Raw genomic sequence first — 24,561 nt, forward strand, 5'->3', positions numbered from 1 at the left:
TTCAATTCAATTTTATTTGTATAGCCCTTAATCACCATTACAGTCTCAAAGGGCTTAACAGGCCAAGTATTTATGACACCGCCCTGACCCAAGCCCCCACCTTCACCTTCCTAGTATTTGAGTATAACTTCAACGCCAAAACTCTCAGGATGTTAATAAATGTGTGTGTTATAACATGATGTCCATTTAAAGCCTCCCAAGTTTTTTTTTTTTTACTGTTTTTACTGTTGTTTTTTTTACTGTACCGTTAATATATATATATATAATCAACATAACCAATTTATATTTATTCAACATACGGTCAAATTGTGGTTGCGAATATGGGTTGCATCCTGACGTGACTTCGCCCTGACAGCTGTCCGGCGGCTAGTTTTTAAGAATGGATGGTCATTAAAATGTTTGGTTGGTAATGACAAAACTCCTTTCCAGGTGTTCTCATGCTTAAATACTTAACAGCCCACCCTGTTCCTGTTAATTCATCTTTTTATTTACTGAAATGTATAGTATGCAAACATGGTGATAACAGATGAGAACTCTCCACCCCTAGCCAAATGCATTTCTTCAACAAAGCGCTCATTATAAAAAGGTAAAAACGTTCGATACAAAACAACGTCAAATAAGCAAAGACTTCTCCCTGAAGTGAATGATGGCAAAGAACTTTAGCACTTTAGTCTTTGTGATAAGAGTACTTGTACGAGCATTGACTACCTATATGGTGATCCAATGTACTTGTAGGGTCATTCCATGTCCTCTTGTGATTGATTGTACTTGGTTTTGATGGTTTGATTCAAGAGCGTTTAGTCCTTTAAGTTCTCTTTGGCTTGTATCTGGTTGTATCTGACGTGCGTGTTGCAGCGGCCGTATTCAGCTTCCTCCTATAGTGAACAGAATCACACACACACACACACACACACACACACACACAAAACATGAACACACATACAAACATACAGGCTTAGGGTTTGGAAGGGTGGTGTAATAATGAAGGGCTGTAGTAAAGTGGACTAGACTGTTCATATGCACCCACAGAGCACCTACCTGCTGTGTAATGCCACCCTTCTGTTGGATTGAAGCTACAAACAGAAGAAGGCCAAAATGAATGAATAAAACTGGTTCTCACAAAAACGGCCTACAGAAACTTTGAAGTATTGACCAAGTACGACTATAAGTCATGGAGTGAAAGGGTCTGATGTACAGAGAGGATTTCCACATTCCTTTATCTTCCTGCTACCTACACCGCCATGGGAAGCATGTGGACACTCAATTTATTTAATATCCATAAGGGGAAGTTCAGGCACCATGGCTGTTTCTACTATGAGAGACTGCTGCTTCATGTGTGCGTTGGGGAAAAAACTTGCGGTCAATCTATTTTCTATTTTTCTACAAATTGAGATTCAATACATCTTCATCTTTTTTATGCTTATTTTGATTCCTTACATATCTATAGAGATCTAGATATATAGATACATTGACAGATAGTGATAGATATAAAGAGTGATAGATATATGGATAAATAGATAGATAGATAAGTGTGTGTTTCATCAAGGGAACACATTTGAATATTCACACTTTAAAGTAGACACACAACAACTGTAGGAGGACTAAGGAAGAAAATACGACGGAAGAAAATAAACTGACAGAAATCATAATAACAATGAGTGTGGCTTGTAATGCCACACCAATGAATTATTAATAACCGATTGTTATGAGGTAGCTGGTGCGACCTGCAGCACAACAGGAAGAACTGATAACCGAGGACAACTCCCACAGGAAACATCTAGCCACAATGATATGTTAAGCCTCCAGACCATTGTCACTAACCAACAAGAACATTTGTATGAAAAAAAAACCTTGCCTTGGAGATGTCTGTCAACATAGAATATGATTACAGATACGAATAGGATGAATGTAATAACACCACAGACGATCAGAATCACAATCGGGATCAGCCTGATGGACTCCTCTTTATCTTCATCACCTGTACAGAAGAGTCACAACACTCACGTCACTATAAGCTCCACAACATAAGCAGTGTCTTTGAGCTTTCTGTGTAGTCCAAGTGGAGGCAGGGTGTGTGAGGACTTCTTACCAGTGGGCTGTTCTACTGGGCAGGACGTATTTGCGTCGACTGACCGGGTGAGGTTACCAGCAGGGTTGGCAGACACACAGCGGTAGGAGGATTGGAGACCCAGCCGGTCCACAGTCAGAGAGAGAGAGAGCTGGGTGCTGCTCTGGTTCACAAGGTCCTCTCCTTTATACCAGGAGAGAGTCCCTCCACTCAGTTGGTCCACAACACACAGCAGGGTGCAGCCCTCACTGCTCTCAGACGTTACTCTGGGCTCCCGAACGGCATCTGGTGACAGAAGACCACAAGGTCAGCTTGACCACTCCTAGACATGTCCACTACCTTCTTGTATACAGCTTGACCACTCCTAGACATGTCCACTACCTTCTAGTATACAGCTTGACCGTTTGTCTTCTATGCTACCCTCTAAACGTGTACAACTCACATTGTCTGGATACAGTAGATGAGCAAGGTCTTGATCACAATGAGAAGATGTCAATGTTACTTACCATAAATATTCAGCCTGAATAATACAGGAGTGTCGTTACCATCAACAGTATAATCCCCTGAATCGTTGCTCTGCAGTATTCTTATAGTGAACCGCCCAGTTTCTCGGTCCCAGTAAATTCTGTTCAGGAAAGCTTTATTTTCTATCCCCAACACACTATTTCTCACTGAAGCGATAAGACGTCCATCTTTCAGAAGAAATCCACGACTCTTGACAGGCTCAGGTATGGTGACCTCTCCTCCCACAGTGGAGATCAGGTTCTGCTTGACTTCCTGGGCAGCAGATGACGTCATCACTGTAACAAATCAGGAGACATCGCTCAGTCAAACAGCCCTGTAACCATAGTACCCTATGGAAATACTTTAGTAACCTACTGTAGTACTGTAGTTAACTTCTGTAATACTGAAGTACCCTACTGTAGTATTGTTGTACCCTACTATACTATTGTAGTACCCTACTATACTATTGAAGTCCCCTACTGTATTATTGTTGTACCATACTTTAGTATCCTACTGGTACTCGTGCCTCTGTGAGCACCCGCAGGGTGTTACTGGTAGGATGTGGGTATTTTGTGGGCATTCTAGCAATTTATGGGATGTTTTTTCAAGCCTTCCCTGTTAAATGGTGGACTTATGGGTTATCCATTTGGGATATTCAGCCAAATAAATGGTTGGCCTATTACATAGACTGTAGTAAAGGTGGACCGCACTAATCAGAATCAACCAATGCACAGCATCACCAGGCTCACCAGGGTCTCATTGGTCCATCCTATTTAATGGACCATTTTAATAAAATGTAAAAGGATTGGAAAGTCTCATAAAAGGTGCTTTTAACATTCTGCTTGTGCCCCAGCATTAATAAACACTTCACATTTGTGAAATAAGTGCAAAGTCTCTTCTTAAATGTACTGTATCTCTGGGACCTATAGAAAGGCTTGCATGACACGTTAATCATTGACCAAACCAGGTTGAAACCAAAAGGTTTCCGATGTTTATCACACAGGCAGATGGTTCATTGTTTGCTCAGTCGTCGTGTTCAGTTACAGCTGCACAATAGGCTTCAGCAGTTGGGGGGGAGGTTAGATGTGTTCAGACAGGTTTCAGCTGGTCTGTGAAGCCCTTTGGGGATGTAGATTGAGATAGAGGAAAATCAACTGGTTGTATGCTAATGGCTATTAGCATGAAACCAGTGGATTTTCTTTGATGAGTGAGGACTATAACTAACGTTAGGTTATGATTGTTCTTGTCTCAAACCACACAGTCCATACTCCAGTGGTCTGAATGCACAAGCTCCAGCGGGAGTTTCTGATTCTTACAAAGAGTACCTTAACCCAAAGACCTCATGCATCCCATTGGCCAAACCGTCTCAGACCGCCCACATGGAGGGGGTGCTGAGTATGATCCAATAGCATCTGGTCAGCTCTGGTCCCAATATCGAAATGCAATTTCCGATCACTCACGAAGGCTGCATTGGCCCAGGCCGCCACCCCCTCACCCTGATTGGCTAAAGTGCCCCTCTGGCCTAAACAGTATAAACCTTTTTTGTAAACATTTATAGAATAATAGTTTTATTTGTTATAGTTTTTACTATCTGCAGATATTGTGTAAAGTGTCCTCTACAGTGTCCAATATAGAAACTGGGTAAATATATCAAACTTTGGGCCGTTGAGGTGGTGAAAAGTGGAGTGACTGCTGAACCTGTGTGTGGTACATATATCGCTATGTTGTGTGTAGGCCTACCTTCGCAGTACTGAGTTCGTCTTTATGGCCCCGATTGTTAGGATGTAAGTTTGGTATATGGGAAAAATACTATAAATTTAAATAATTATTATATACTATACATATAAAGAAAGTATGCTCACTATCTTGCCTATATGTTATATGAATGAAAATAAGTATGGAAATACACACCAAAAACCAAAAGCTCACCTCACTAATTTAAATATATAGATATAGATATAGATATAGATATATATAGGTATAGACCTAGAAAGTTTTGTACCACCAAGATAGTTGGATTCTCAGGGACCCTTCTGGGAGGGGCAGGATCTAAATAATTATAACGCTGGTACAAACCAGTGTTGGAATCAAAGGCACGACTCATACGACGAGCAGGTAGAATCAGAGAGTGGTCTTTACTGGAGGCAATGGTTCGGTACATGGGAATACAGTAGCGTTCAGGGCAGAGGTACAAAATGATAGACGAACAAAGGGGTACGGAAGCAGTCAGGAGGTTTTCAGGAGATCACAAAGAAGTTAATGCTGGGATGCTAGACACAAAGGTACTAAGAGGAACCGTCCCAGAGGGAGGGAAACACACTGACTAAAGAAAATAGCAGAATGATAATGTGGGACAGGTGAAGACAGTCAAGGTGAGGGAGGACAATGACAGGTAACAGGAGACACAGGAACAGGATACACACGGCAGGAGAGATACATCTGAAACAAGAGGAAATGAGCGTAATATAAAGTAACAGAAAACAATGACAAAATGAATGACACAAATAATACATAACTTAAGGAGCAGGGCGAGATGTGAATAGCTGTCTAAATTCAAATGTCCCAGAAAGCCCCCGCGCCGTGGCTGACCGTACCACACCACTGCCCATTATAGTTCTAGCTATTATAGATAGTCCAACTATCGATCATAGTTTTACAACCTCATGTTTTCCAACCGCTATGCACACATCTCCTTGTTCGAGAGCCATAAAGCTCCCGATGTGAACATGTCCTACTTTAACCAAGCTCTCAACAGTATAAGAAACTCTAAACCTGTGTTCAGGGCTCATTCTACAGGAGAAGAGTCTTAATGTAAGCATACATTAAATAGTCCTGTCTTCTCCATGACATGCGTGGGGCAGGGGATTGTAGGAAGGCTCGCGTACGGGCGGGGGATTGCTTTGCGTTGATGGGGCGAGAAAAAAGTTCAGTTAACTTTATGCAAATATGCACTTCCAGCTGTTAGGCGTCACTAGACCTATGGGACCTGTGCCAGGTTTAATCTGTTGTGCCCCAGTCAAATCTCATGTTTAAGTTGTAGCAAGCTGCTATGTCTGGCCGGGAATTCCTTTATGGCATTTTTACACTACCAAGCAGCAAGGAGGTACGGTCGCTGCTTGGCAGATGTTACAATTTTACTGTCTTGCTTTTGTAAAACTGAGGGGGTATATTCCTCCTTTGTCCAGGAGCCGGCTTTCTTGGTTTGTTGGAGTAGGCTGGACTTTGCACATAGACCTCTTTAGAGTAATTTGTATACTCTGAATGTTCTTCGCCTTCTCTCCTATGATGGTTCTCAGCTTGTGGATTTCACCGTCTCTCCAGTAAGAACTACTCATGTTGCTACATCATCAACACCTCTACCCAAGTCCTGCTCCTGGTACCGCGATGCCGTCTAATCGCATTTACATGAAAATGGAACCCCTAATATGTGTAGGATTCGAGAGGGGACATTGGGGTGCAAAATCAAGACGGTATATTACCTCGGTGTAATCGGTGTCAGTGTAAACGCGCCAACCATGCTGGGAATGGGTTTCAAATATGACGGGCAAAATTGGCCACCTGTGCCAGGTAACTTCAATTCAAATTTGCCTGGCTTTTTACAATGTAAAATTAATCACCACAGTGCTGTTGTTCCGGCATTTCAAATAACAAAAAGAAAAAAAATCGCCTTGCAACTGCCAGCAACCATTTAAATGTGTCTGAACATCAATGATTTGGGCTAGGCTAGTTATTGGTCATTCGAAATAAAGCCCTCCTTCAGGTCAGGGGCGCTGGCCAAGTTGAAGTCAACGTAAGCTCACAAACCTTTTGTTGTCTATCAAGCAGAGACGGCTTTTCATTGGCGCAAAAAAAATCGCCATCGGGTCGCACCAGTGTGTGCCCCAGGCCAATGGTATGGCTTTTCTGTTTTTTTTATCACCACACGATTGGACAATTCAGTGAATCAATCAAATAGGCTACCTCCCTCAGCAACACTCGCACAACAGCAGAGAAGAGATGGATCCAGGGGCGGAGCCAGACTTTGTGTACATCCGGGGCTTAGCCCTGAGGGCGGTCTGGAGGTCCTCCCCCAGAAAATTTAGAATTTCTAAGATGCGATTTCCTGCATTTTCTGTAGGTGGCAGAGAAGTAAAAGATGCGTCACGTTTTGAACTACACACTTTTTCCATCTAGTTTCGACTGTGTTTTTGGATTGTCGGTGCCGTTAAAGTAGCATTAATAATCGTTTACTTCTTTAATGGCACAGACAATCTGAAAACACAGTCGAAACTAGATGGAAAATGTGCTTTTACTTCTCCGCCACCTACAGAGTTTGTTATGTACGATCATTCAAAAACCCCATGTTATTTCAGATTGACATTTGACCGAGGGAACCGGAGCCTTGGAGGCGGGACTTATTCTTCAAGGCTAATTTACACCGCAGACGTTTTAGACGCGTTTTTTAGTCGGCCGTCAGACGTCCGACTTCAGCTAGAGATAGAATTAATTCAAACTAGTGCACTGATTTACACCGGCAGCGTTTTACGCCCATCTCATGGCCGACCAAAGCTTAACTTACGCTTCACTTTATATAGTGAAGCGTAAGTTAAGCAAATAAGTTAAGAAAATATAGCGAAATAAACGGCGGCGGTGTGAATTGATACGCCTACGTTACGCTCACGTCTCTCTCTCGCCTGTGGTGTAAATTCCCCTTCAGAGGTCTATCCACCCCCAGAGACGCTGAGCGTCCGTGGGAGGGACATAATCGAAGCATTATCCAATGACCGTCGACTTTCGACGCACTAAGAAAAGCTGTTCTATGCAGCCCCATTGAAGTGGATGGACGCTGAGCTTCAACAGGCAAATGCACTGTGACGCTAGGGGAGTGTATGAGAAGGAAATCGAGTCAGTCGACCTGTGATAAGCAGCTGATTCTGAACGAACTCGTCTTCGAGATGGACGTGTTCTAACGCATTTTTAGTCAATGAAATGTTAACACAACAGTATATATTTGACCATTTAATTTTTGAAATTTTAGGGGAAGCTTCCCTTGCAGTCTTAGAGAAATCGCCACTGGATGAGACAGCAGTTAAATAAGTGGATGGTGAAAGGCAAGGTAGGATTTAAAGTGTGACGTCTGTGCTTGGAGGCTTGCAAATAGGGTTGCCAACTCTCACGCACCTGGCGTGACACTCACACTTTCAGCATCAATCTCACTCCCATAGCCTACTTAGGTGCCATGATCAGACTGTCTATTGTTAAATGTCTGACTGATGACTAATGCCCAAGGGAAAAAAGATCAGACACGTATGATTTTGTTTATCAATTAAAGAGTTGTTTTCTCTGAAAAAATGAATCAGACATTAGCAATATAAAAAATAACTTTGGTTACTTCTTACACTATAGCTTATAATACATTCTAGATGCAAAAGTGCAAGTGAACACAATCATTTGTACAACATTTAAACAACAGACTCTCAGGAAGATCCTCCAACAGGAAATTCATATTCAAATCACAACAGTGAAATCAGGGAATAGCCATTAAAACAGATCTCAAATATTACGGTAAAAGTATACATTTTCTATTACACATCTTTGGTTATATTATTTCAACTTTTCCACCATTTCTCGCATGGCCATACTCTTGCTTCCTAGTGCACTCCCTGACTGTTTTTTCTTGATGTTATCTTTCCTCTGTCGTCCTTGTTTCCGGGCATAGAAGTGCAACCTTGCACCGAAAAACTGGAACAGAAGACAGTGTTTCAGTCCATGGCAGGTTGGCAAATTGATGTCCTGGGTGTGATGTTCAGCCTGATCGACAAGTTGTGTCAACAGATTTTCCTTACCAGACAGTTGACCCTCACTGGCCCTAAACAGCTGCTCTGCCTTCTCAAAAAGTCTCAAGCACTCATCTGTGCAAAAGACTAAACAGCCGTCCTTGTACTCTTTGAGTGCAGTAAGTCTCTACCACAGGGCTTTCACAGGACTTTCAGACTTAACAGCCTTGACACACTCTGGGCACATTTTTATCTTTTTTAGCACTTTGTTCACACAGTAACCAGTGACGTCATGCAAGCTGCTCCTTTCGGCATCGGCCAGGCCTGAAGACGATGGTAAATCAAGTAACTCAAGACTGACTGGTGGTGTAATGACCGGGCTTCTTCTTCCTGAGGTCAAAGGCTGGTCAAGGAACTCTGCAAGGAAAGTACGATCATCTTCCTCATAACTACCGTGAGAGGGGCATTTTAAAAACTGTGCAACAGTGATTATTTTCAGTGCCTGCTTGAACTCAAGAGCAGTGGGGGTTGAATTCCTCATCCGGATACATCCAAAGAGATTTTCTAGACAGTCCTGAGAAAAGCGAGACGTCAGGACGAATTTATGCCCCCTGGAGAGAGATTAGACTGCAGATCGAGAATTGAGGATGTTGAAAGTACAACACCTGCCTGCACCGGCTTCCAGTGGCCTTTTTCACAAAAAAATGATCCATATGGCAGAGTGGAGGTGAGTAATTGCAGCTTCATACGAATTATGGTTGTGGTGACTTAATGCCATGACAGGATGTTGACTCGACATCAGGTCAAACCACCTGTTAAAGTAATCCAAAAACCCTGCTGTGGTACCTAGGACTGGATCATATCCGTCAGCATCCACCAAGTAGCGCAAACCGGAACTCACTGCATGGCTAAAGAAGTTAAGAGCATGGGAGACTTTCATTTTGCCAAAGTGTGATGGTGTCAGTATGCTGTCATTGAGTTTCGGTGCCAGTTTAAGGTCTAGGTCTTTTTGAAAATCATGTAACATCTTCACATGCTTCACTGTGACTTTGTTAGATCTTAACCCAAACTTCTCAACGACGTCTTTCCCTAATGTGATGTCATTTCCATTGACCAGGGCAACCTTCATGTTCTTGATGAGGTGAGGCACATCAGCGATGAAATGAAGGAATCTGCCCTCTTCCATGGGATGTGGTATTTTGTTTACTGTCAGGCTAAACTTAGAGGGCACTATTCCAAAACTCAGCCATAATGCACGGTTTGAAGCCCCCATATCAGATGTAACTGCTGTAACATGCAAGCCAATCTCTTTGGCTTTCTGCAAAATTTCAAGAATAAGTGGCTTCAATTTTGTACCATCCACAGAATTGCCAATGAAGTGATATGCAACAGTCTGTTTCCATCGGGTTGTTACCCCACCCAGCATGACAACAAGGGCATGTGTCGCATCACTGCTGTGATCAGGCAAAGTCACGTCTCCTCGAATACAGCTTGTACTCCTGTCATACTGTGCACCAGCTTGAATGGACATTTCATCAAGAGTGAGGCAACACTCCCTCTCTTCTTCTCTCATTGCCTGAATTTTTAACTGCATGAGTTCAAAAACTTCATGAATGATTCCAGGTTGTATGGGGACCACCTCCAATCTTCTCTGCAAGGACCTTTCTGATGGCAGAGGTTGATTTTGGGAAAGAAGCAAGTTGTATCCTGTTGAACCACAAGCAAACTTTACCTGAAGACCCTTTTTGATGGTGTCAGCGGACCACTTCGTCCCCCGTGTGCTTGACTGACTTAGTTTCAGTACTTGATTTGGATTGAAGACGCTTGCCAAATTTCTTTCAAGGCCTTTGTTCAGCCTGATCACTGACAACTTCTCTCTTCTTTCCTTAGCGAGCATCCGCTGGAGAGACCATACTTGTTTCCTCAAGGCTTTGACTTGCTTCTCATAGGCTGTCTACTGCCACAGATCTGACTACTGCCACAGTCCCTGGCCGCTGTCTCCCCGCTGGCTGTCTCTCCGCTGGCTGTCTCCTCGCTCACACTGCCACCAGTACAAGGGTTGTCTGTCAGATCATCATCCTCATCGTAGTCAACTTGACTATCTAGAATATATTAAGATGAAAGAAGAAGAAGCAACATGATCAACATTTACTAAATTTGTTAACATGCATGCAGAGTGAATTGTGAAATGTGAATTACTGAAAGTGTTATATTATGCACCGTTTTTTTCAATTTTTTTTCATTGGGACTACTTGACAGGAATTTAAAGGTGTAATCATCATCATCATCATTTGATTGACATTACAGCATGTTTTCCTAGTGTTCAATAGTTTGCATGTATTGTCACTTGTAATAAAAATATTAATATAATTTAAAATTGTGCAATGAGTTTTATTCAGCATAATTTATTTATTGTTACCTGATTGGTCTTCTGGTGGAGGTGCAGGACAAGGTGTAGCGGTATCGGAATAGGAATGATGATGTGGAAAGCGTTCACCAAGAGATGGTTCATCTTCAGGCCGTTTTCGTTTGGTGGGTCTGCTGGGCGGTGTCGGTGGGGTGAAGACGAACAGTGTTGGGATGGCATTCGGCTTGAGCTTCCTAACACCATCAGCTCTGTGACTCTCTAACTGTGTCTCATCAAAGTGGTCCTACAAACAGAGTCAGACATTTTAATGCAATTTCAAAGAGAAAGTAAATGATGGTAATGGATTTTCACAGAATGGCAACTAACCAATGCATAGTTATTGCATGGATTACATAAGAGCTTTGGCACCATGCAGTTTGCACTAGACTCTAGACAAGAGTAACATAAATCTCTCCAGCAAACACAAACTGACCATGTAATATCTGTAACTCGAGAAATAGCTGACCAAGCAATGCTGCAAAAGGGCATCTGTTTGCAATATATCCACATGATTTCCATGCAAAGTTAATCACAATATTTCTGACATGCATGAACATAAACAAAGACAATGCAGCCGGTGTTTTGAAAGAATGCAGGGTAAAACGTGGGAGTGCAGAAAGATAGCACTTCAAGTAGGCTAGCCTTGCAATGATGTAGTATTAATATTTGTCATTATTTGTCATTCTAAAAATTGCATCGATTTTCACAGAATGGCATCTAACCAGTGCATACTTATGCATACTTATGCATAAAAGAGCCTGGTGGAAAAATACAGACGGCAGATGCAGGTTGTTTGTCCCGGAGTTCAGTGCTAGCACTAGCATAAAAAAGGCGCAAAGAGCTAGCGAGCATCATGTAGCTTAACACTACTAGGCTAAGTTCAAATCAAATTCACTTTGGTTAGTACTTTTTTCGAAGCATGCCATGAATTGATGGGGTACAACAATATTTTCCAAATGTGTTTTCTTTACAAAGTCCATGATAGAAATGATAGAAATGTTCTTACCTCACACAACAAGGAAAAATTATTCGGCTTCCAGTTAATCCTTCTGACCCTCTGCTCCCACAATTTCATAGGGGAAATTTCCTAAGGGAAATTGCGGGACCCGAGGAAAATGATGCAGACGTTTACCACGTCCGGGCCTTACAGAGCAACCATAGGCTGCACAACACAGCATTTTCTTTCGAAAAGTAATGATATTACAGATATATATTCCTCTCTTGTAAGTTGTTGCACTTGCCTTGATAGCATGATAATGACGATTGATTAATGTTTGGTCTGTAAGATGGCGTACACAAAACACGTGACTACCTTTGAACCAATCCACGACAGAATTTTCCTGAACGTTCTAAACAGAGTTGGCGGAACTCTATCTATATGCGGCTCTGCCCCCCCCCCCCCGCAACCCTGAAATATTCATGGTAACAGACTAGCTAGTGTTTGCTAACAGTGCATATGTAGCAGCTAAGGGTTTAGGCCACAGCAAGCTTAATGCAAACCAATGTTGCTGATAGCTAAATTTAAATTTTAACCCCATGGTACCAATCCCATGCATGACACCATGCGCGCAGATGGCACTGGGGACGGGGGGGATATGTCCCCCTCAGATTCATAGTGACCGCCCCACTCTGTCCCTACATAAGGCGACAAACACTGCCGGTGTTACACCGAATTCTGCGACCCACCGAAAAGTGTGACCCCAGGGGGCGCTGTTGCACATTTTCTGCAACATGCACGCAGCACGAGTTTGAAGTAGACAGGCATGAAGTCGACAAAACGGTGTGCAATGCATTATAACAAAAACATAAATAAAACATAAGATCTCCCCACTCCCTCACCATGTTATTAAATTGATTTGATTTGATAAGCATTTTACAGACCCAGACAATGGATAGGGCGTTTAGTACGGTCCATCACCGTTGCTTCTTTCCCCATTAAAAGCTACAGTCAGTCTTTAATTACGTAGATTTACCTTTGAGCATTTCCTATTATAGGCTACTGTGTAAAAGTCTGTTTAGAATTAACGTTTGTATCAAGAAAAGAAAGACCCGCCCCCTGGGGTCACACTTTTCGGTGGGTCGCAGAATTCGGTGTAACACCGGTAAAACGGAGGATTAATGTTCCGTTAGTTAGACTAATTTACATGCAGCGCGCATTGAGAGCCCGGCGTTTGTGTCTGGGAGAACTCAACTTTGAGGTTACGTTGTTCCGGGCTCCAAGTTCAGACTTTCAGTGTAAATCGAACACACCATAAGGCACGACTCTCACTCCCCAGGGTCCTAAAGAGGAACTGGTAGCTCAGCTGCGCCTGTACCTGTTGCGGTGATCATTGTCTACTATGACAGAGCGGGTGCTTCAACGAAGAAACAAAATGAAGAAGCAAAAAACAATCAGAGCGTTTTTTCAAAAAACAAACAATGACTGTGTTTACATGGACAACCTTAACCCGATTATGGACCTTATTCTGATTATGGTAATATTGCGATTAAGGTGTTTACATGAGTTATTAAAAGAATACTCTGTTCATATTCCCCGTTTACATGTAGCCCAGCATAGACTGATTAAGCAGTGTTTCTCACAAACACTGAGAACAACTGCATTGACTTATTTATTTGTAACCCGAATGTTCCCATGATCCTGAAGTGACCGGAGGACGCTACCAGACCAAAAATAAGGGTTACATTTCCATAGCAACGCTCTACCCTATACTATAATTTTGGTTTTCTTATTGATTATTATGCTCACGAACAACTTTGAAAATATGAAACTTAAACGTTATCTGCTCGCGAAACGTAAACGGTATCTGCTCGCGTACAACATAACAAATGTGAGACTCGTGTGTCACGAGTAAACAACACGCGTTGTAGGTCACAGGGCTGCCAACTTTTGGGTTTTGGCTGTAGAATCTTGTAATGCATACCTTTATAGCAGGGTCCGCGGGTGTAATTGTTGACGGGGGGGAGGGGAGAGGAGTGTTGGATTGTGGGCGATCGGGATTGTTGACGGGGGGGGGGGGGGGGGGAGTGTTGGATTGCGGGCGACCGGGATTGTTGACGGGGGGGGAGTGTTGGATTGCGGGCGACCGGGATTGTTGACGGGGGGAGTGTTGGATTGCGGGCGACCGGGATTGTTGACGGGGGGGGGGACTGTTGGATTACGGGCGACCGGGATTGTTGACGGGGGGGGAGTGTTGGATTGCGGGTGATCGGGATTGTTGATGGGGGGGTCTTGAGGTTTCTCCCGCTGTCTCACTCTACCGTCGGGGAGTTTGGAAAGGAACGAACGTGTCTCAGCTTTTTTTTTTGGCCGTGAGAATTTGGATGTGTGGCGTGTGTGCGTGTGTAAACAGGCAAAAGCGTGTGTCACACAGTGAAACCATGAGAGTTGGCAGCTCTGAAGTCAGTTTGTTGCCATAATGTGACTCAGTTGTCGGCTTGTCGCAAAATGCTGCGAATATTCTGAAAGGACGTTATAATGCAATTAAGGTGTATACACTAGAATGTGCCTCAATAATCAGAATATGATTGGAATACTCCACATACCTTATTCAGATTATGCTTATTCCGAATATGACCATAATCTAATTAAGGCAATCGGAGAATGGTGTTTACATGGCAGCGTCATATTCTGATTAAGACCTTATTCTGATTAATATCGGAGTATTAATGTCCATGTAAACGCAGTCAATGTAAGTAGGCTATCCTACACCTGTTGCCTGTTGACTTTCCCAGATGTGGCAGCTAATCATTTTGTAATGTTGAGTAGCTAGTAGGGCTTTGACTTTTGCCCAAAAATCATATTCGAAGTTTGTTTGTTTATTAATATTAATATTCGAATATATTCGAATATTTATTAATAATATTTTGACCCTTAAATGCCTTCAGTAAGACCTGGATTGGGCTTTGCAGGGTTTGTTTACCGGCGTTGCTATGCTATGGTTACCGGTCTTGCGTGTTCCAACGGTTTATTAGGTATCTAATATTATTAGGTATCTAATAAATCGCTGTCTAATCAATACTTCATTCACTGCCTGTGAATGAAGTATGCTGTGTGCCATATTCACCAAGAGAGGCTTGACAGACTGGACAGACAAGAAATTGCCCAGCAGTATGTTCAGGGTAATGAAAGGAGGAGAGATGTTTTTGGGTCCTTCAGTGAGTCTGTTTAGACAGCAAATTTGTTTGGCTTTTTTAAATTTATGTAAATATGTTGTTGTTTACACTTCTGAGTGTATACACAAATGTTTAAATTAAACATATTTTGCCCAGGGCATGACGTTTTTGTGGATGATTGGCATTCCAGACAAATAACAGTTTCATCATATATGGCTAATCAAGTAGGCCTTTGTTTAACAATGTTCACTGTTGTTTATCCATGATTTCAAATAAGAATTCTCCAATGGCTTTTTAGTGCAAACTATTGGCCCATAGGCTATTACGAAAGTAACTACTTGAGTGCTAGTTAAAGCCCAAATTACACAAAAATAACTTATTGAGTTGAAATCATTTGCTGACAGCTTGGTCCCCCCCAGGTCAAAAATCCCATCTGCGCCCCTGCATGACACATCTCAATGTTATTAAGGTGAAAAAAATGGTAAATATAAGGTAGGAGGCACAATAGATGTTGTGCTACCATTAGCTGTTCATGTTAGCTGGGCTGTCAGACATACAGGCTACAGTTACATCTGTTTGGAGACATGGAAGCTGTAATTACAGGGTCACATCTCTCTCTCATCAAAGGTCTGTGCTAAGTGGCTCTCCATATTTATACTTACTACTTAATCTAAAATGTGAATGTAATTTCAACAGCAGCACAACCATACTGAATATTTATTATTATTTAAGTTGTCTTATCTGATGCAATCACTAGGTTGATTTAAGAATTGAATTATGGCTGTTATATTTAACAGTGAGATAATGTCATTCAGGTGTGAGGATGGTGGATTAGGAAAGACAGGGGAAGGCAAGAGGTTGGTCTAACATTAGGTGGAAGTAAAGGGGGAGCCACTTGATACCAACAGATTAATTTCTTAATATTATTAATATGGAAAAACGAATATAGAAAAGCTATAACATAATGTTTGTTTGACAATATGTCTTAGTGGAGAAGAACACGAGCAAGGAGTGAATAAGACAGACATGGAGGCGGCGATGGCATCACATAGAGATGAGACCAGCAGTGGCAGCTGGTGTTAAAAATTGTTGGTGGGGCGCAGTAATAGAAAAAAATTAATTTGGTAGATTTGACTTCCTGTATTCTGGTGCATTTTGGAGATGGCCACTACCTATTACCTACTATTCATTCAGATTCATAGTCTACATCCTGACTTGCAGGGCCTACGCTTACCCATTGTTGTTATTATGATATTGAATTCCCCCTTTTAAACGCGGAAATAGTTATGGAATACTTATGAATCCGCTTTTAATGCTTGAATAATAGCCAACCGTTCTATTGTTGAAAAGTAAAATGAAGAAAAGAAATACCAGACCTCTTGTGCAGAAGCATAGCTATGAAAAATGCAAATAATCGATAAGAGGGGAAAAGTTTACCTAAAATGAGCAGAAGTCCTCCAGAGATCATTTCCAAACAGAACAAAGGATGGTTCCGCTTTATCTGAGCCTCACAGATGTTGAGAAAAACAGTCTGTCTAGTTACTTGACCAGATAAAATGAGACGGAGAGGTAATAAAGTCTGTCAGCACGAGGGCCTCGGATTTATTGAGTAAAGTAGCAAAGGTAATACTGATTCATAAAGCGTGAGAGATCGAATATTCTACGTCCCTAACAGCGCTGAGGTCGTCCGTGAAAGTTCTGCTTCACCTTGAGCCTCCGGGTTGTGTTGTCTTTCTGTGTGATATGTGTGTCCTCGCCATCCAGCTGTGGCAGAGTGTTCTCCGCAGACTGATAGGGGGGCTCGAGGGTCATCTTGACCCTGTTGAATGTGTGGTGTGTTGTGTTCGTTAGGTTTGGACCCAGAGTTGACTATATTCGTAATGTAATGTGTCCGTTAGGTTATTTTTGCCCATCACAGACATACCCGCTCGATTTCCCTATGATAATTAGATGATCAGATGATCAGAAACTTAAAACTAGCATGTCTTCCATCATTCTCATTGCTACAACTAAAGACGTAATTTACTCAAATGCCATCTATTCTATATTATATTTCATAGATTGCCAGAGAGACAGAGACATTGCCAGCAGCAATTCGTAAGAGGGTTATAACATTGATATCTGGCGCCATCTAGATGAAAAAAACGTAGGCTATAAAGGGGCGGAAACATCCCCATGTTTTTAACTGGGATACCTAAAGGAAATCTCTTGTTCTAAACGAACCTCCCTGAAGACAGTCTAGCCCCACATTTACTTTCTTTGTTTGTCCATTTATCGTTGATTTGATTAATGTATCCATTCAGTCAATAAAGTTCACATTTCTTGTGTCGCTGTCTCTGGTTCCAGTTTATTCTTGTTTTTTTTGTATTAATAGTAGCTTGGTCACATATAGATAAATAAAATAAATAAACATGGAAAAAAAACATTATTTAGCAGCTGAACAGGTAGGCCTGAATGAATCATTACTCACTGGCCACTTTGCGCTCAGAAGGGAACATCATATAGGCTATTCTTCATCGTGGTTAGAGTAGCCTAACCAATCACTTTTGCACTATATTCCTCAAGTCAAAAACTATGGAAGTGATCCATCCATTCTATGCCATTCTGTCACTGATAATAAGTCTCATTTAGAGAATTGGTGTAGAATCCTATGTTTTTGCCAGTTCTTTTCGTGACGTCAAAGCAAGTTTCGAATACGGAGCAGAAGAATTATCGAGGACAAGAGAGCGAGCTAACGGTGAGGGTGGCCGCATCTGAGAGAGAGTGAAGCTTCTCAGACACTTAAAACACCACGGTGTGTCGGGTGAATTTCAAATACAACATAAAATGTTTTGGTCCGACTTGCTAAAAGCATTTGTGGAACTCTGAGAGGATGACAAATACCTCTTGTAGCAGTGGCTGCCGCCTTACACAATCTAGGTGGCTAATTTTATGGGCTTCTCCGACCACAGGGTCCTGTTGGTACTACTCTCGAGGGTGTAGAGAAAACGGTTTATTGCAGTGTTGGCAGGTTTGTTGCATGCAGAGCCGGAGATGAATACTGACATGTCGGAGCTCAGTGTGTGTGTGTGTGTGTGTGTGTGTGTGTGTGTGTGTGTCTCCAACTCAGGACAGATGAGGCTGATTTAACCAGCCAGCAACCATTCCTCTATTGGATGCTGAACAATAGGGCTGGAATTTGTAAAAGTTAGGAGGATGGAGGAGAGATCAACCTGTAATGTAATGGTAGAAAACGATCGTTTAGAACCATCAGCCTACTGTGGGAGTGTGTGTGGATGATGGCTGGTTTAAGCAGCCTCACTTGGCCGAGTCTGACTGGACTCTCGGGCTAGGTGAGGCTGCACACCTGTGGCACATTAAGTAATCAGTGTGCACAGGTTAAACCAGCCATCGCCATGGGTACATCCTCCATGGCAACATGGAGCACCCAGCAATGTATCATTACCTACAAACTTTACCTTAAACCGGCTTCAACATCACCACACTGTGTCCTTCTGTCCAGAGACGCCCAAAAAAGTCACCAATAGGTGTAATGTGGTGTGTAGTAACAGACATTGCTACCCAGGTGCCTCTCCAGACCGCTTGGGACCCAGAAGCGCTGTCCAGGGACACGCTTGCCACCAAGAGCGGCGACGGACAGCCAGCACCCAGCACTAGCCTTTCCACCCCCTGACAGGGCGGTGGAGGAGGGAAGGACAGGGGAGGCAGCCCAGCAACCGTCTAAGCTAGCCGTCTGTGCATCCAGCCCGCAGCAACCCAGGCCATGTATCATTATCAACACTCCTTTACAATAAGCCTTTCAAACCCACCACCCTGCAACCTTGTTGTTTGGAGGAGCCCAAGAGGAGTCAGCCCGGTAGCCTGTAACATGGACCTTCCTACATACTGTGTTGTGAATGTTTCCCTCTAACAAGGTGTACTGTACGGCATACAGCTACGCTGGAGTGATGCTTTACATAACTCGGGCGACAATGATCAATGTAAACTAGATTTGTGGAGCTTCAGAGCTCATACTTGTCCCCTGTAGGAATCATTGACTCAGTGAATCAGTCACTCATTCATATTTATATATTAGTGATATGACTACATTCTTATTTTTAACTTCATAATTAATGTATGAACTACTTTATCTGCACTTTATTATTAATCATATGTATCTCAGTAATTACAATATTAAATTATTTATAATCTGATTTATAGTATATCGTTTTCATATAATTATATTTTGTGAACTGTAACGGTGGACTCGGGCACCATCACATAATAAAGGGAGTCAAAAAGAAAAAAAGTTTATTTATTGAAATGGTACAAGATAAGGTGAAACAAATGTCTAGGGATAATTGGTTTAAATGCAAGGATATGGTTTGTGTGTGGGTGGATGCGGTGAATGTGTCTGTATGTTAGATGAAAGACAATATAGAATCAAAGAGAATACAGCAAAGTGCCGATGTGAAAGCGAGCCAACCAATAGCGCGCCTGCATCAACCGAAAGGGTGCCCAACTGAAGGAAAGTGAAAACCTACTATATAACCCCACCCCCATTACTCAGGTGTTGTCAATTAGGTCACTAGGATACTGAGGCCTAGCCCTGCCCTTGTAGTGGCAGCTATGACCCAAAGGTGGTGCAGTTGGTACAGAATTAGATCTGGCAATTGCCTTCCGAAAGAAAATACAATAACAAACCAGCGGGCGGCGATAACACCTGCTAATAATGTAATGAAATAATTATTTACAACTATTTACTTATTGTTTCACCTTCCTAATGCCAACAATTCTTCTCACTTCGTATTTTGAAACATGAAGTCGGCAAAATGAAACCATTTGTTAGTGTCTAACTCGTCCCAAAACCTTCCAAATAAAAAAAACCGTTGTTTGAAATAATGACAATCGTTACCTTCAACTGCAAACTTCGAAAGTCCTTGGAGGTAATTAAATGTATTATTTAACACTTCAAATGGCACCTTTTGTTTTTGGAGGAATGAGGAAAGAACGTTTGTAGTATTGCCTTGCGACGGATTAATGTTCACCTTTAAACACTAGAGGACAGGACTTCGAAATATTGTACATTCATTTTTCTTGATATCCAAAACTCATAGTTTTGTCATATTATATGATTAAGACTTGGGACATTTCTTACCTCATGGTCTTGGAACTGTAATAGTTTTGTTTGGTGTTGTATTTAGTGTATATTTGTGGCACTCTCTGAACTGTAATTTACTGTACCTTTGTAATAACAAATAAGTACCATCTGATCTTTTCCTTTATTTCGTTTTAGGTATAGATTAATACTACAATATTATTACACAATAGTACCACAGAAAATTGAGATTTATTTTATTTCTCTATCACGCAACATCAGAATTCAGAACATCAGAGTTGAAGCAGTTTGCTTCTGGTCTCTCTGTCTTTCTGTCTCTCTCTCGCTCTGAAACCACAGCCCCACCTCCCTCCCTGCCTCTCTCTCCATCGTGTTCTCTCGAACACCACAGGTTCCACATCTACTGAAACTGAACAGGCAAGTGAGTCTAACGTACTTATCTTTATTTACTGGTCCATATATTCACCTCATAAATGTATCTCTCTCACAAAGACAATCAGGTTCAAACTACAATTATATATAACTATAACTATAACTATAATACTTCTTCGTAATGTCGTAATTTTCCCTCCTATTTCCTCTTGCATCCAAATCTGCTGCTCTCTGTGTCTCTCCGTCTCTGTCTCTGTCTCTGTCTCTGTCTCTCTGTCTCTGTCGCTGTCTCTCTCTCTGTCTCTCTGTCTCTGTCTCTGTCTCTCTCTGTCTCTCTGTCTCTCTGTCTCTGTCTCTCTGTCTCTCTGTCTCTGGCTCTGTATCTGTCTCTGTCTCTCTGTCTCTGGCTCTGTATCTGTCTCTGTCTCTGTGTCTCTGTCTCTGTCTCTCTGTCTCTCTGTCTCTGGCTCTGTATCTGTCTCTGTCTCTCTGTCTCTGGCTCTGTATCTGTCTCAATTAAATTAAATTCAAAAAGGTTTTATGGCCATGAGAAACAATCGTTAACATTGCCAAAGCAGGTGAGCAAGTAGGAGGTCAAAGGTGTAAAACATTAAAACCATATATATATAGAAAATATTAGAATATTAAATACTCAATATATAAAAAGTAAAATGTGGAAGTCCAGTAAACTGGACATGCACAGTATTTACAATGTGTAGGATGTGGGCAATAGTGCAATCATTGTGAACAGACAGAAAAAGTGAAGTTAAAGTCCAGTGGGATGAGTCTGTTTATGGGAAGTTAGAGTTTGTTGTATTGTATTGTTGCATTTCACTCAACAGAGATGGCAGTCTTTCAGCCAGGCTGTGTTTGCCAAGTCTGTACCTGGTCAAGGATTTTCTTAGTTTTAGGTCAGTCACACTGGTCAGGTTTTCTCTCTCTCTCTCTCTCTCTCTATCTCTCTCTCTCTCTCTCTCTATCTCTCTCTCTCTCTCTCTCTCTCTCTCTCTCTCTCTCTCTCTCTCAATGTGTGGTTACATAAGAGAGAAAATTATCCAGCACCATCAAGTTTCTTTAAATGTCACTGTCCCCCGCAGAAAGTTTAAATTGGCTTCTTCTAAACCACAACTCGGGCTCAGCTTCATCATTTCATTTACGTTATAGGTGCCTGTATCATGTGCGTAGCATGACGATAGCTCATGAGACAGCTCTTATATGACCGTTGTTCTCATACATCCACTGCTGTTCTCCTTCCACAGTGGTGAGGAAGATGGCTCTGCTCCTCATCCTCGTAGCCTTCAGCCTGATTCCTCTGGTGGCTCCTGCTGCATCCTCCCCAGCAACCAGCTCCTCTCCACCCAACTACTCCCTAGCAACCAGCTCCTCTCCACCCAACTCCTCCCCAGCAACCAGCTCCTCTCCACCCAACTCCTCCCCAGCAACCAGCTCCTCTCCACTCAACTCCTCCCCAGCAACCAGCTCCTCTCCACCCAACTCCTCCCTAGAAACCAGCTCCTCTCCACCCAACTCCTCCCTAGCAACCAGCTCCTTTCCACCCACCTCCTCCCTAGCAACCAGCTCCTTTCCACCCAACTCCTCCCCAGCAACCAGCTCCTCTCCACCCAACTACTCCCTAGCAACCAGCTCCTTTCCACCCAACTCCTCCCCAGCAACCAGCTCCTCTCCACCCAACTCCTCCCTAGCAACCAGCTCCTCTCCACCCAACTCCTCCCTAGCAACCAGCTCCTCTCCACTCAACTCCTCCCTAGCAACCAGCTCCTCTCCACTCAACTCCTCCCTAGCAACCAGCTCCTCTCCACCCAACTCCTCCCTAGAAACCAACTCCTCCGGGGTCACAGGGTCAAAGGCCGTACTGCTGGTGATCCTGGTCAGCATTATCCTGCTAGCGCTGCTGTGCTGCATCCTCAACGAGGTCTTCACTAGTCGCCCATCAGTCAGGTGCAGCTCCGCCCGCAGCCTCCTATTGGGGGTGATGGAGAGGATGAGGGGCGGAGTCAGCAACATGGAGGAGCATTTGGTGCTCCACCAACCTGGAGAAGATAAGGAGGAGCGAGGAGGTGGAGGACACGGTGGGGGGAGTAAGCAGGAGGAGGTCGGCGAGAAGGACCCAGCCCAGGCTGGAGAAGAGGAGCAGAAGGACCCCAGGGGAGGAGGTCCAGAAGGACCAGCAGGACCTCCTCCCTCTGCAGAGGAGCATCTGTTTGATGTCACCATATTGTAAAGGAGACAGTCAGAGAGGGCCATGTTCTGTCATAGCCTAGGGACAAGGCAGTAGTAGTCATCATCAATCAATAATCAATAAATGACATCTGCACTAATCGCCCAGTCTACACTGATCTCGTAATTTAACTAGAATGGGTTGGTTGGGGTAAAGTCAAATCAGTTAATGTTCCAGGACAAGTATAGTTGTTTTAGAAATTCAAACACATTGCACTGCATTGTACACATTGTCTTCCATATGAGTGTACGTGGAAGCTTTACATTACAATAAAGAGAGGAATGCAAAATACTCATAGTTTCCTTGATCATGGGTCTCAAACCTGCGGTTTGTCAAAGGTTTCATATCCTTCATAACAAACTAGCCCTGGGGTTTCGGGTAGACTGCCAAAAGCCCCATTAGGGTGGAAGGGATTATTCTGGGTTTGGTGTCCTCATGAACATCAAACCCAGTACTAATCTATAGATCGAGGTGGGACGGCACTTCAGGGCTCGTCCGGAGCCTCTGACATTACCAGCTGCTTCGCCAAACAAGGTTAAAACCAGATCCAACTTATTCTTCAGAAATATATACGAGCGCCGTCGTAGGTTTCGGCATGACAGTGAGAATGCGTTGGGGGTTTTACCGCACACATGAATGTGTGGGTGCTTGCACACAGCATGAGGGCGTTTGGGAACCCAGACACCACTTTCTATTCTCAGTCACCACGGCAGAACTTTGACCTTTGTTTATGGGGAAGAGGTAGGTGTCTGTATGAACTTATGTGCGCACTACGTCCGCCCACGATCACCACAGGACTAGACTTACCCTGCAAGAGTTGCCTGCTCGGAGGGGTTTTGCCAGCAGGCGTGTGAGGGGAGAGGTAGTGACAGCCCTCTCTCCTGGTATCACATCGTGATGTTGGCCTTCAGGGATACCACCGAACAGTAAAACAGCCAGAGAAAAGGGAAGTGGTGTAAAATGAATGTTACTAACCGGTGTTACCCCTCATCAAGAGAAGGTGGTGGAAACTCCTTCAGCCTGTCTCAGTGGTTCGCCCAGACGTATGTGAGTCACTTCCTGTAGAGCTAGAGCCCCTCTTTCTTTCATATGAAACAGGGCCTCTTATAATGGAGGCTCTCATTCATATAAAAGAGATCTTAAGCGGGTATATCATATAAAATCATATCAAATATCATATAAATCATATTTATATGATCATATAAAAGAGGGTCTTAAGCTCAACCCCAAATGTCCTTGACCCCTAGGTCACTTCCTAATTGAGCTATGGACAGGGTGGATGGATTTTAGTAGACTTTAATGCAGGGGTGTCAAACGTACGGCCCGCGGGCCTAATCCGGCCCGGAGTGTAATTTAACCCAGCCCGCCAGATAATATCTAATGTCTATCAGAACTGGCCCGCCGGCATATCGCATTTCAGCGTTAACGCGTTGACGCTTGTCTCTGTGTAACCCTGGCGCGTCAACTCCGGCAGCCCGTAATCCCGTACCTCCCCACCCCCCCCCGTCAACAATTTCCCCCACGGACCCTGTTATAATGTAATGTCCCCAATTAATGTAATGCAATTGGCCCACCCGGCATATCGCATTTCAGCGTTAACGCGCGTCTCGGCACGGTAACCGTGGCGCGTCAACTCCGGCAGCCCGTACTCCCGTACACCCCCCCCCCCCGTCAACAACTCTGGTCCGCGACTTGTCCAAGACTTCAATTTTGGCTGAAAATAGTAATGCCTGCCTTCAACTTTATTGATTAAATTCTTGCTTAAAATAATGCTCAAATGGGTATTTTTGGGTTACATTGACAAACAATCCATTCTCTCATTTAGGTTGGTGGAGAAGCTGTTAAGACGGTCTCCCTCCTGTTGAAATGCATTGTGGATTATCAAATAGACTGTGGTGTCCATAGTTTGCACATGACGGCTGCAATTATCCATGTTGCACTTATCAATGTGCATGAAACACCACGGTAGGAAGACACAGGGCAAAGTATCTAAGATTTGCTTTT

The 24,561-nt window shown here is 43.1% G+C and overlaps 1 protein-coding gene across 2 annotated transcripts; it reads right to left on the reverse strand.

The window, feature by feature from the left end:
• Window positions 1–427: 427 nt before the first annotated feature.
• Window positions 428–16,613, reverse strand: LOC311340798 (uncharacterized protein). 2 transcript variants are annotated; one of them, XM_084465685.1, is made up of 5 exons: window positions 16,556–16,613; window positions 2,575–2,868; window positions 2,090–2,353; window positions 1,039–1,978; window positions 428–875 (listed from the first exon to the last, which is right to left on the reverse strand). In XM_084465685.1, the coding sequence occupies exons 2-4, from the start codon at window positions 2,864–2,866 to the stop codon at window positions 1,704–1,706; spliced, it is 831 nt and encodes a 276-aa protein (XP_084321811.1). In that variant the 5' UTR covers window positions 2,867–2,868; window positions 16,556–16,613; the 3' UTR covers window positions 428–875; window positions 1,039–1,703. The 2 variants fall into 2 exon arrangements, with proteins under 2 accessions (XP_084321811.1, XP_084321810.1); XM_084465684.1 differs by having other exon boundaries at window positions 16,286–16,573.
• Between the last annotated feature and the right edge of the window lie 7,948 nt (window positions 16,614–24,561).

This window comes from Micromesistius poutassou, assembly GCF_964030765.1.
Source record: "Micromesistius poutassou genome assembly, chromosome: 3".
In the NCBI taxonomy this organism is placed as follows: Eukaryota; Metazoa; Chordata; class Actinopteri; order Gadiformes; family Gadidae; genus Micromesistius; species Micromesistius poutassou.

Coding starts and splice junctions, on each gene's coding strand:
- LOC311340798 (XM_084465684.1), bottom strand. CDS start 16,316: ATGATCTCTGGAGGACTTCTGCTCATTTTAG. Junction 2,869..16,285: donor AGGACTTCTGCTCATTTTAG/GTAAACTTTTCC, acceptor GATTTGTTACAG/TGATGACGTCATCTGCTGCC. Junction 1,979..2,089: donor CCCAGTAGAACAGCCCACTG/GTAAGAAGTCCT, acceptor TCTTCTGTACAG/GTGATGAAGATAAAGAGGAG.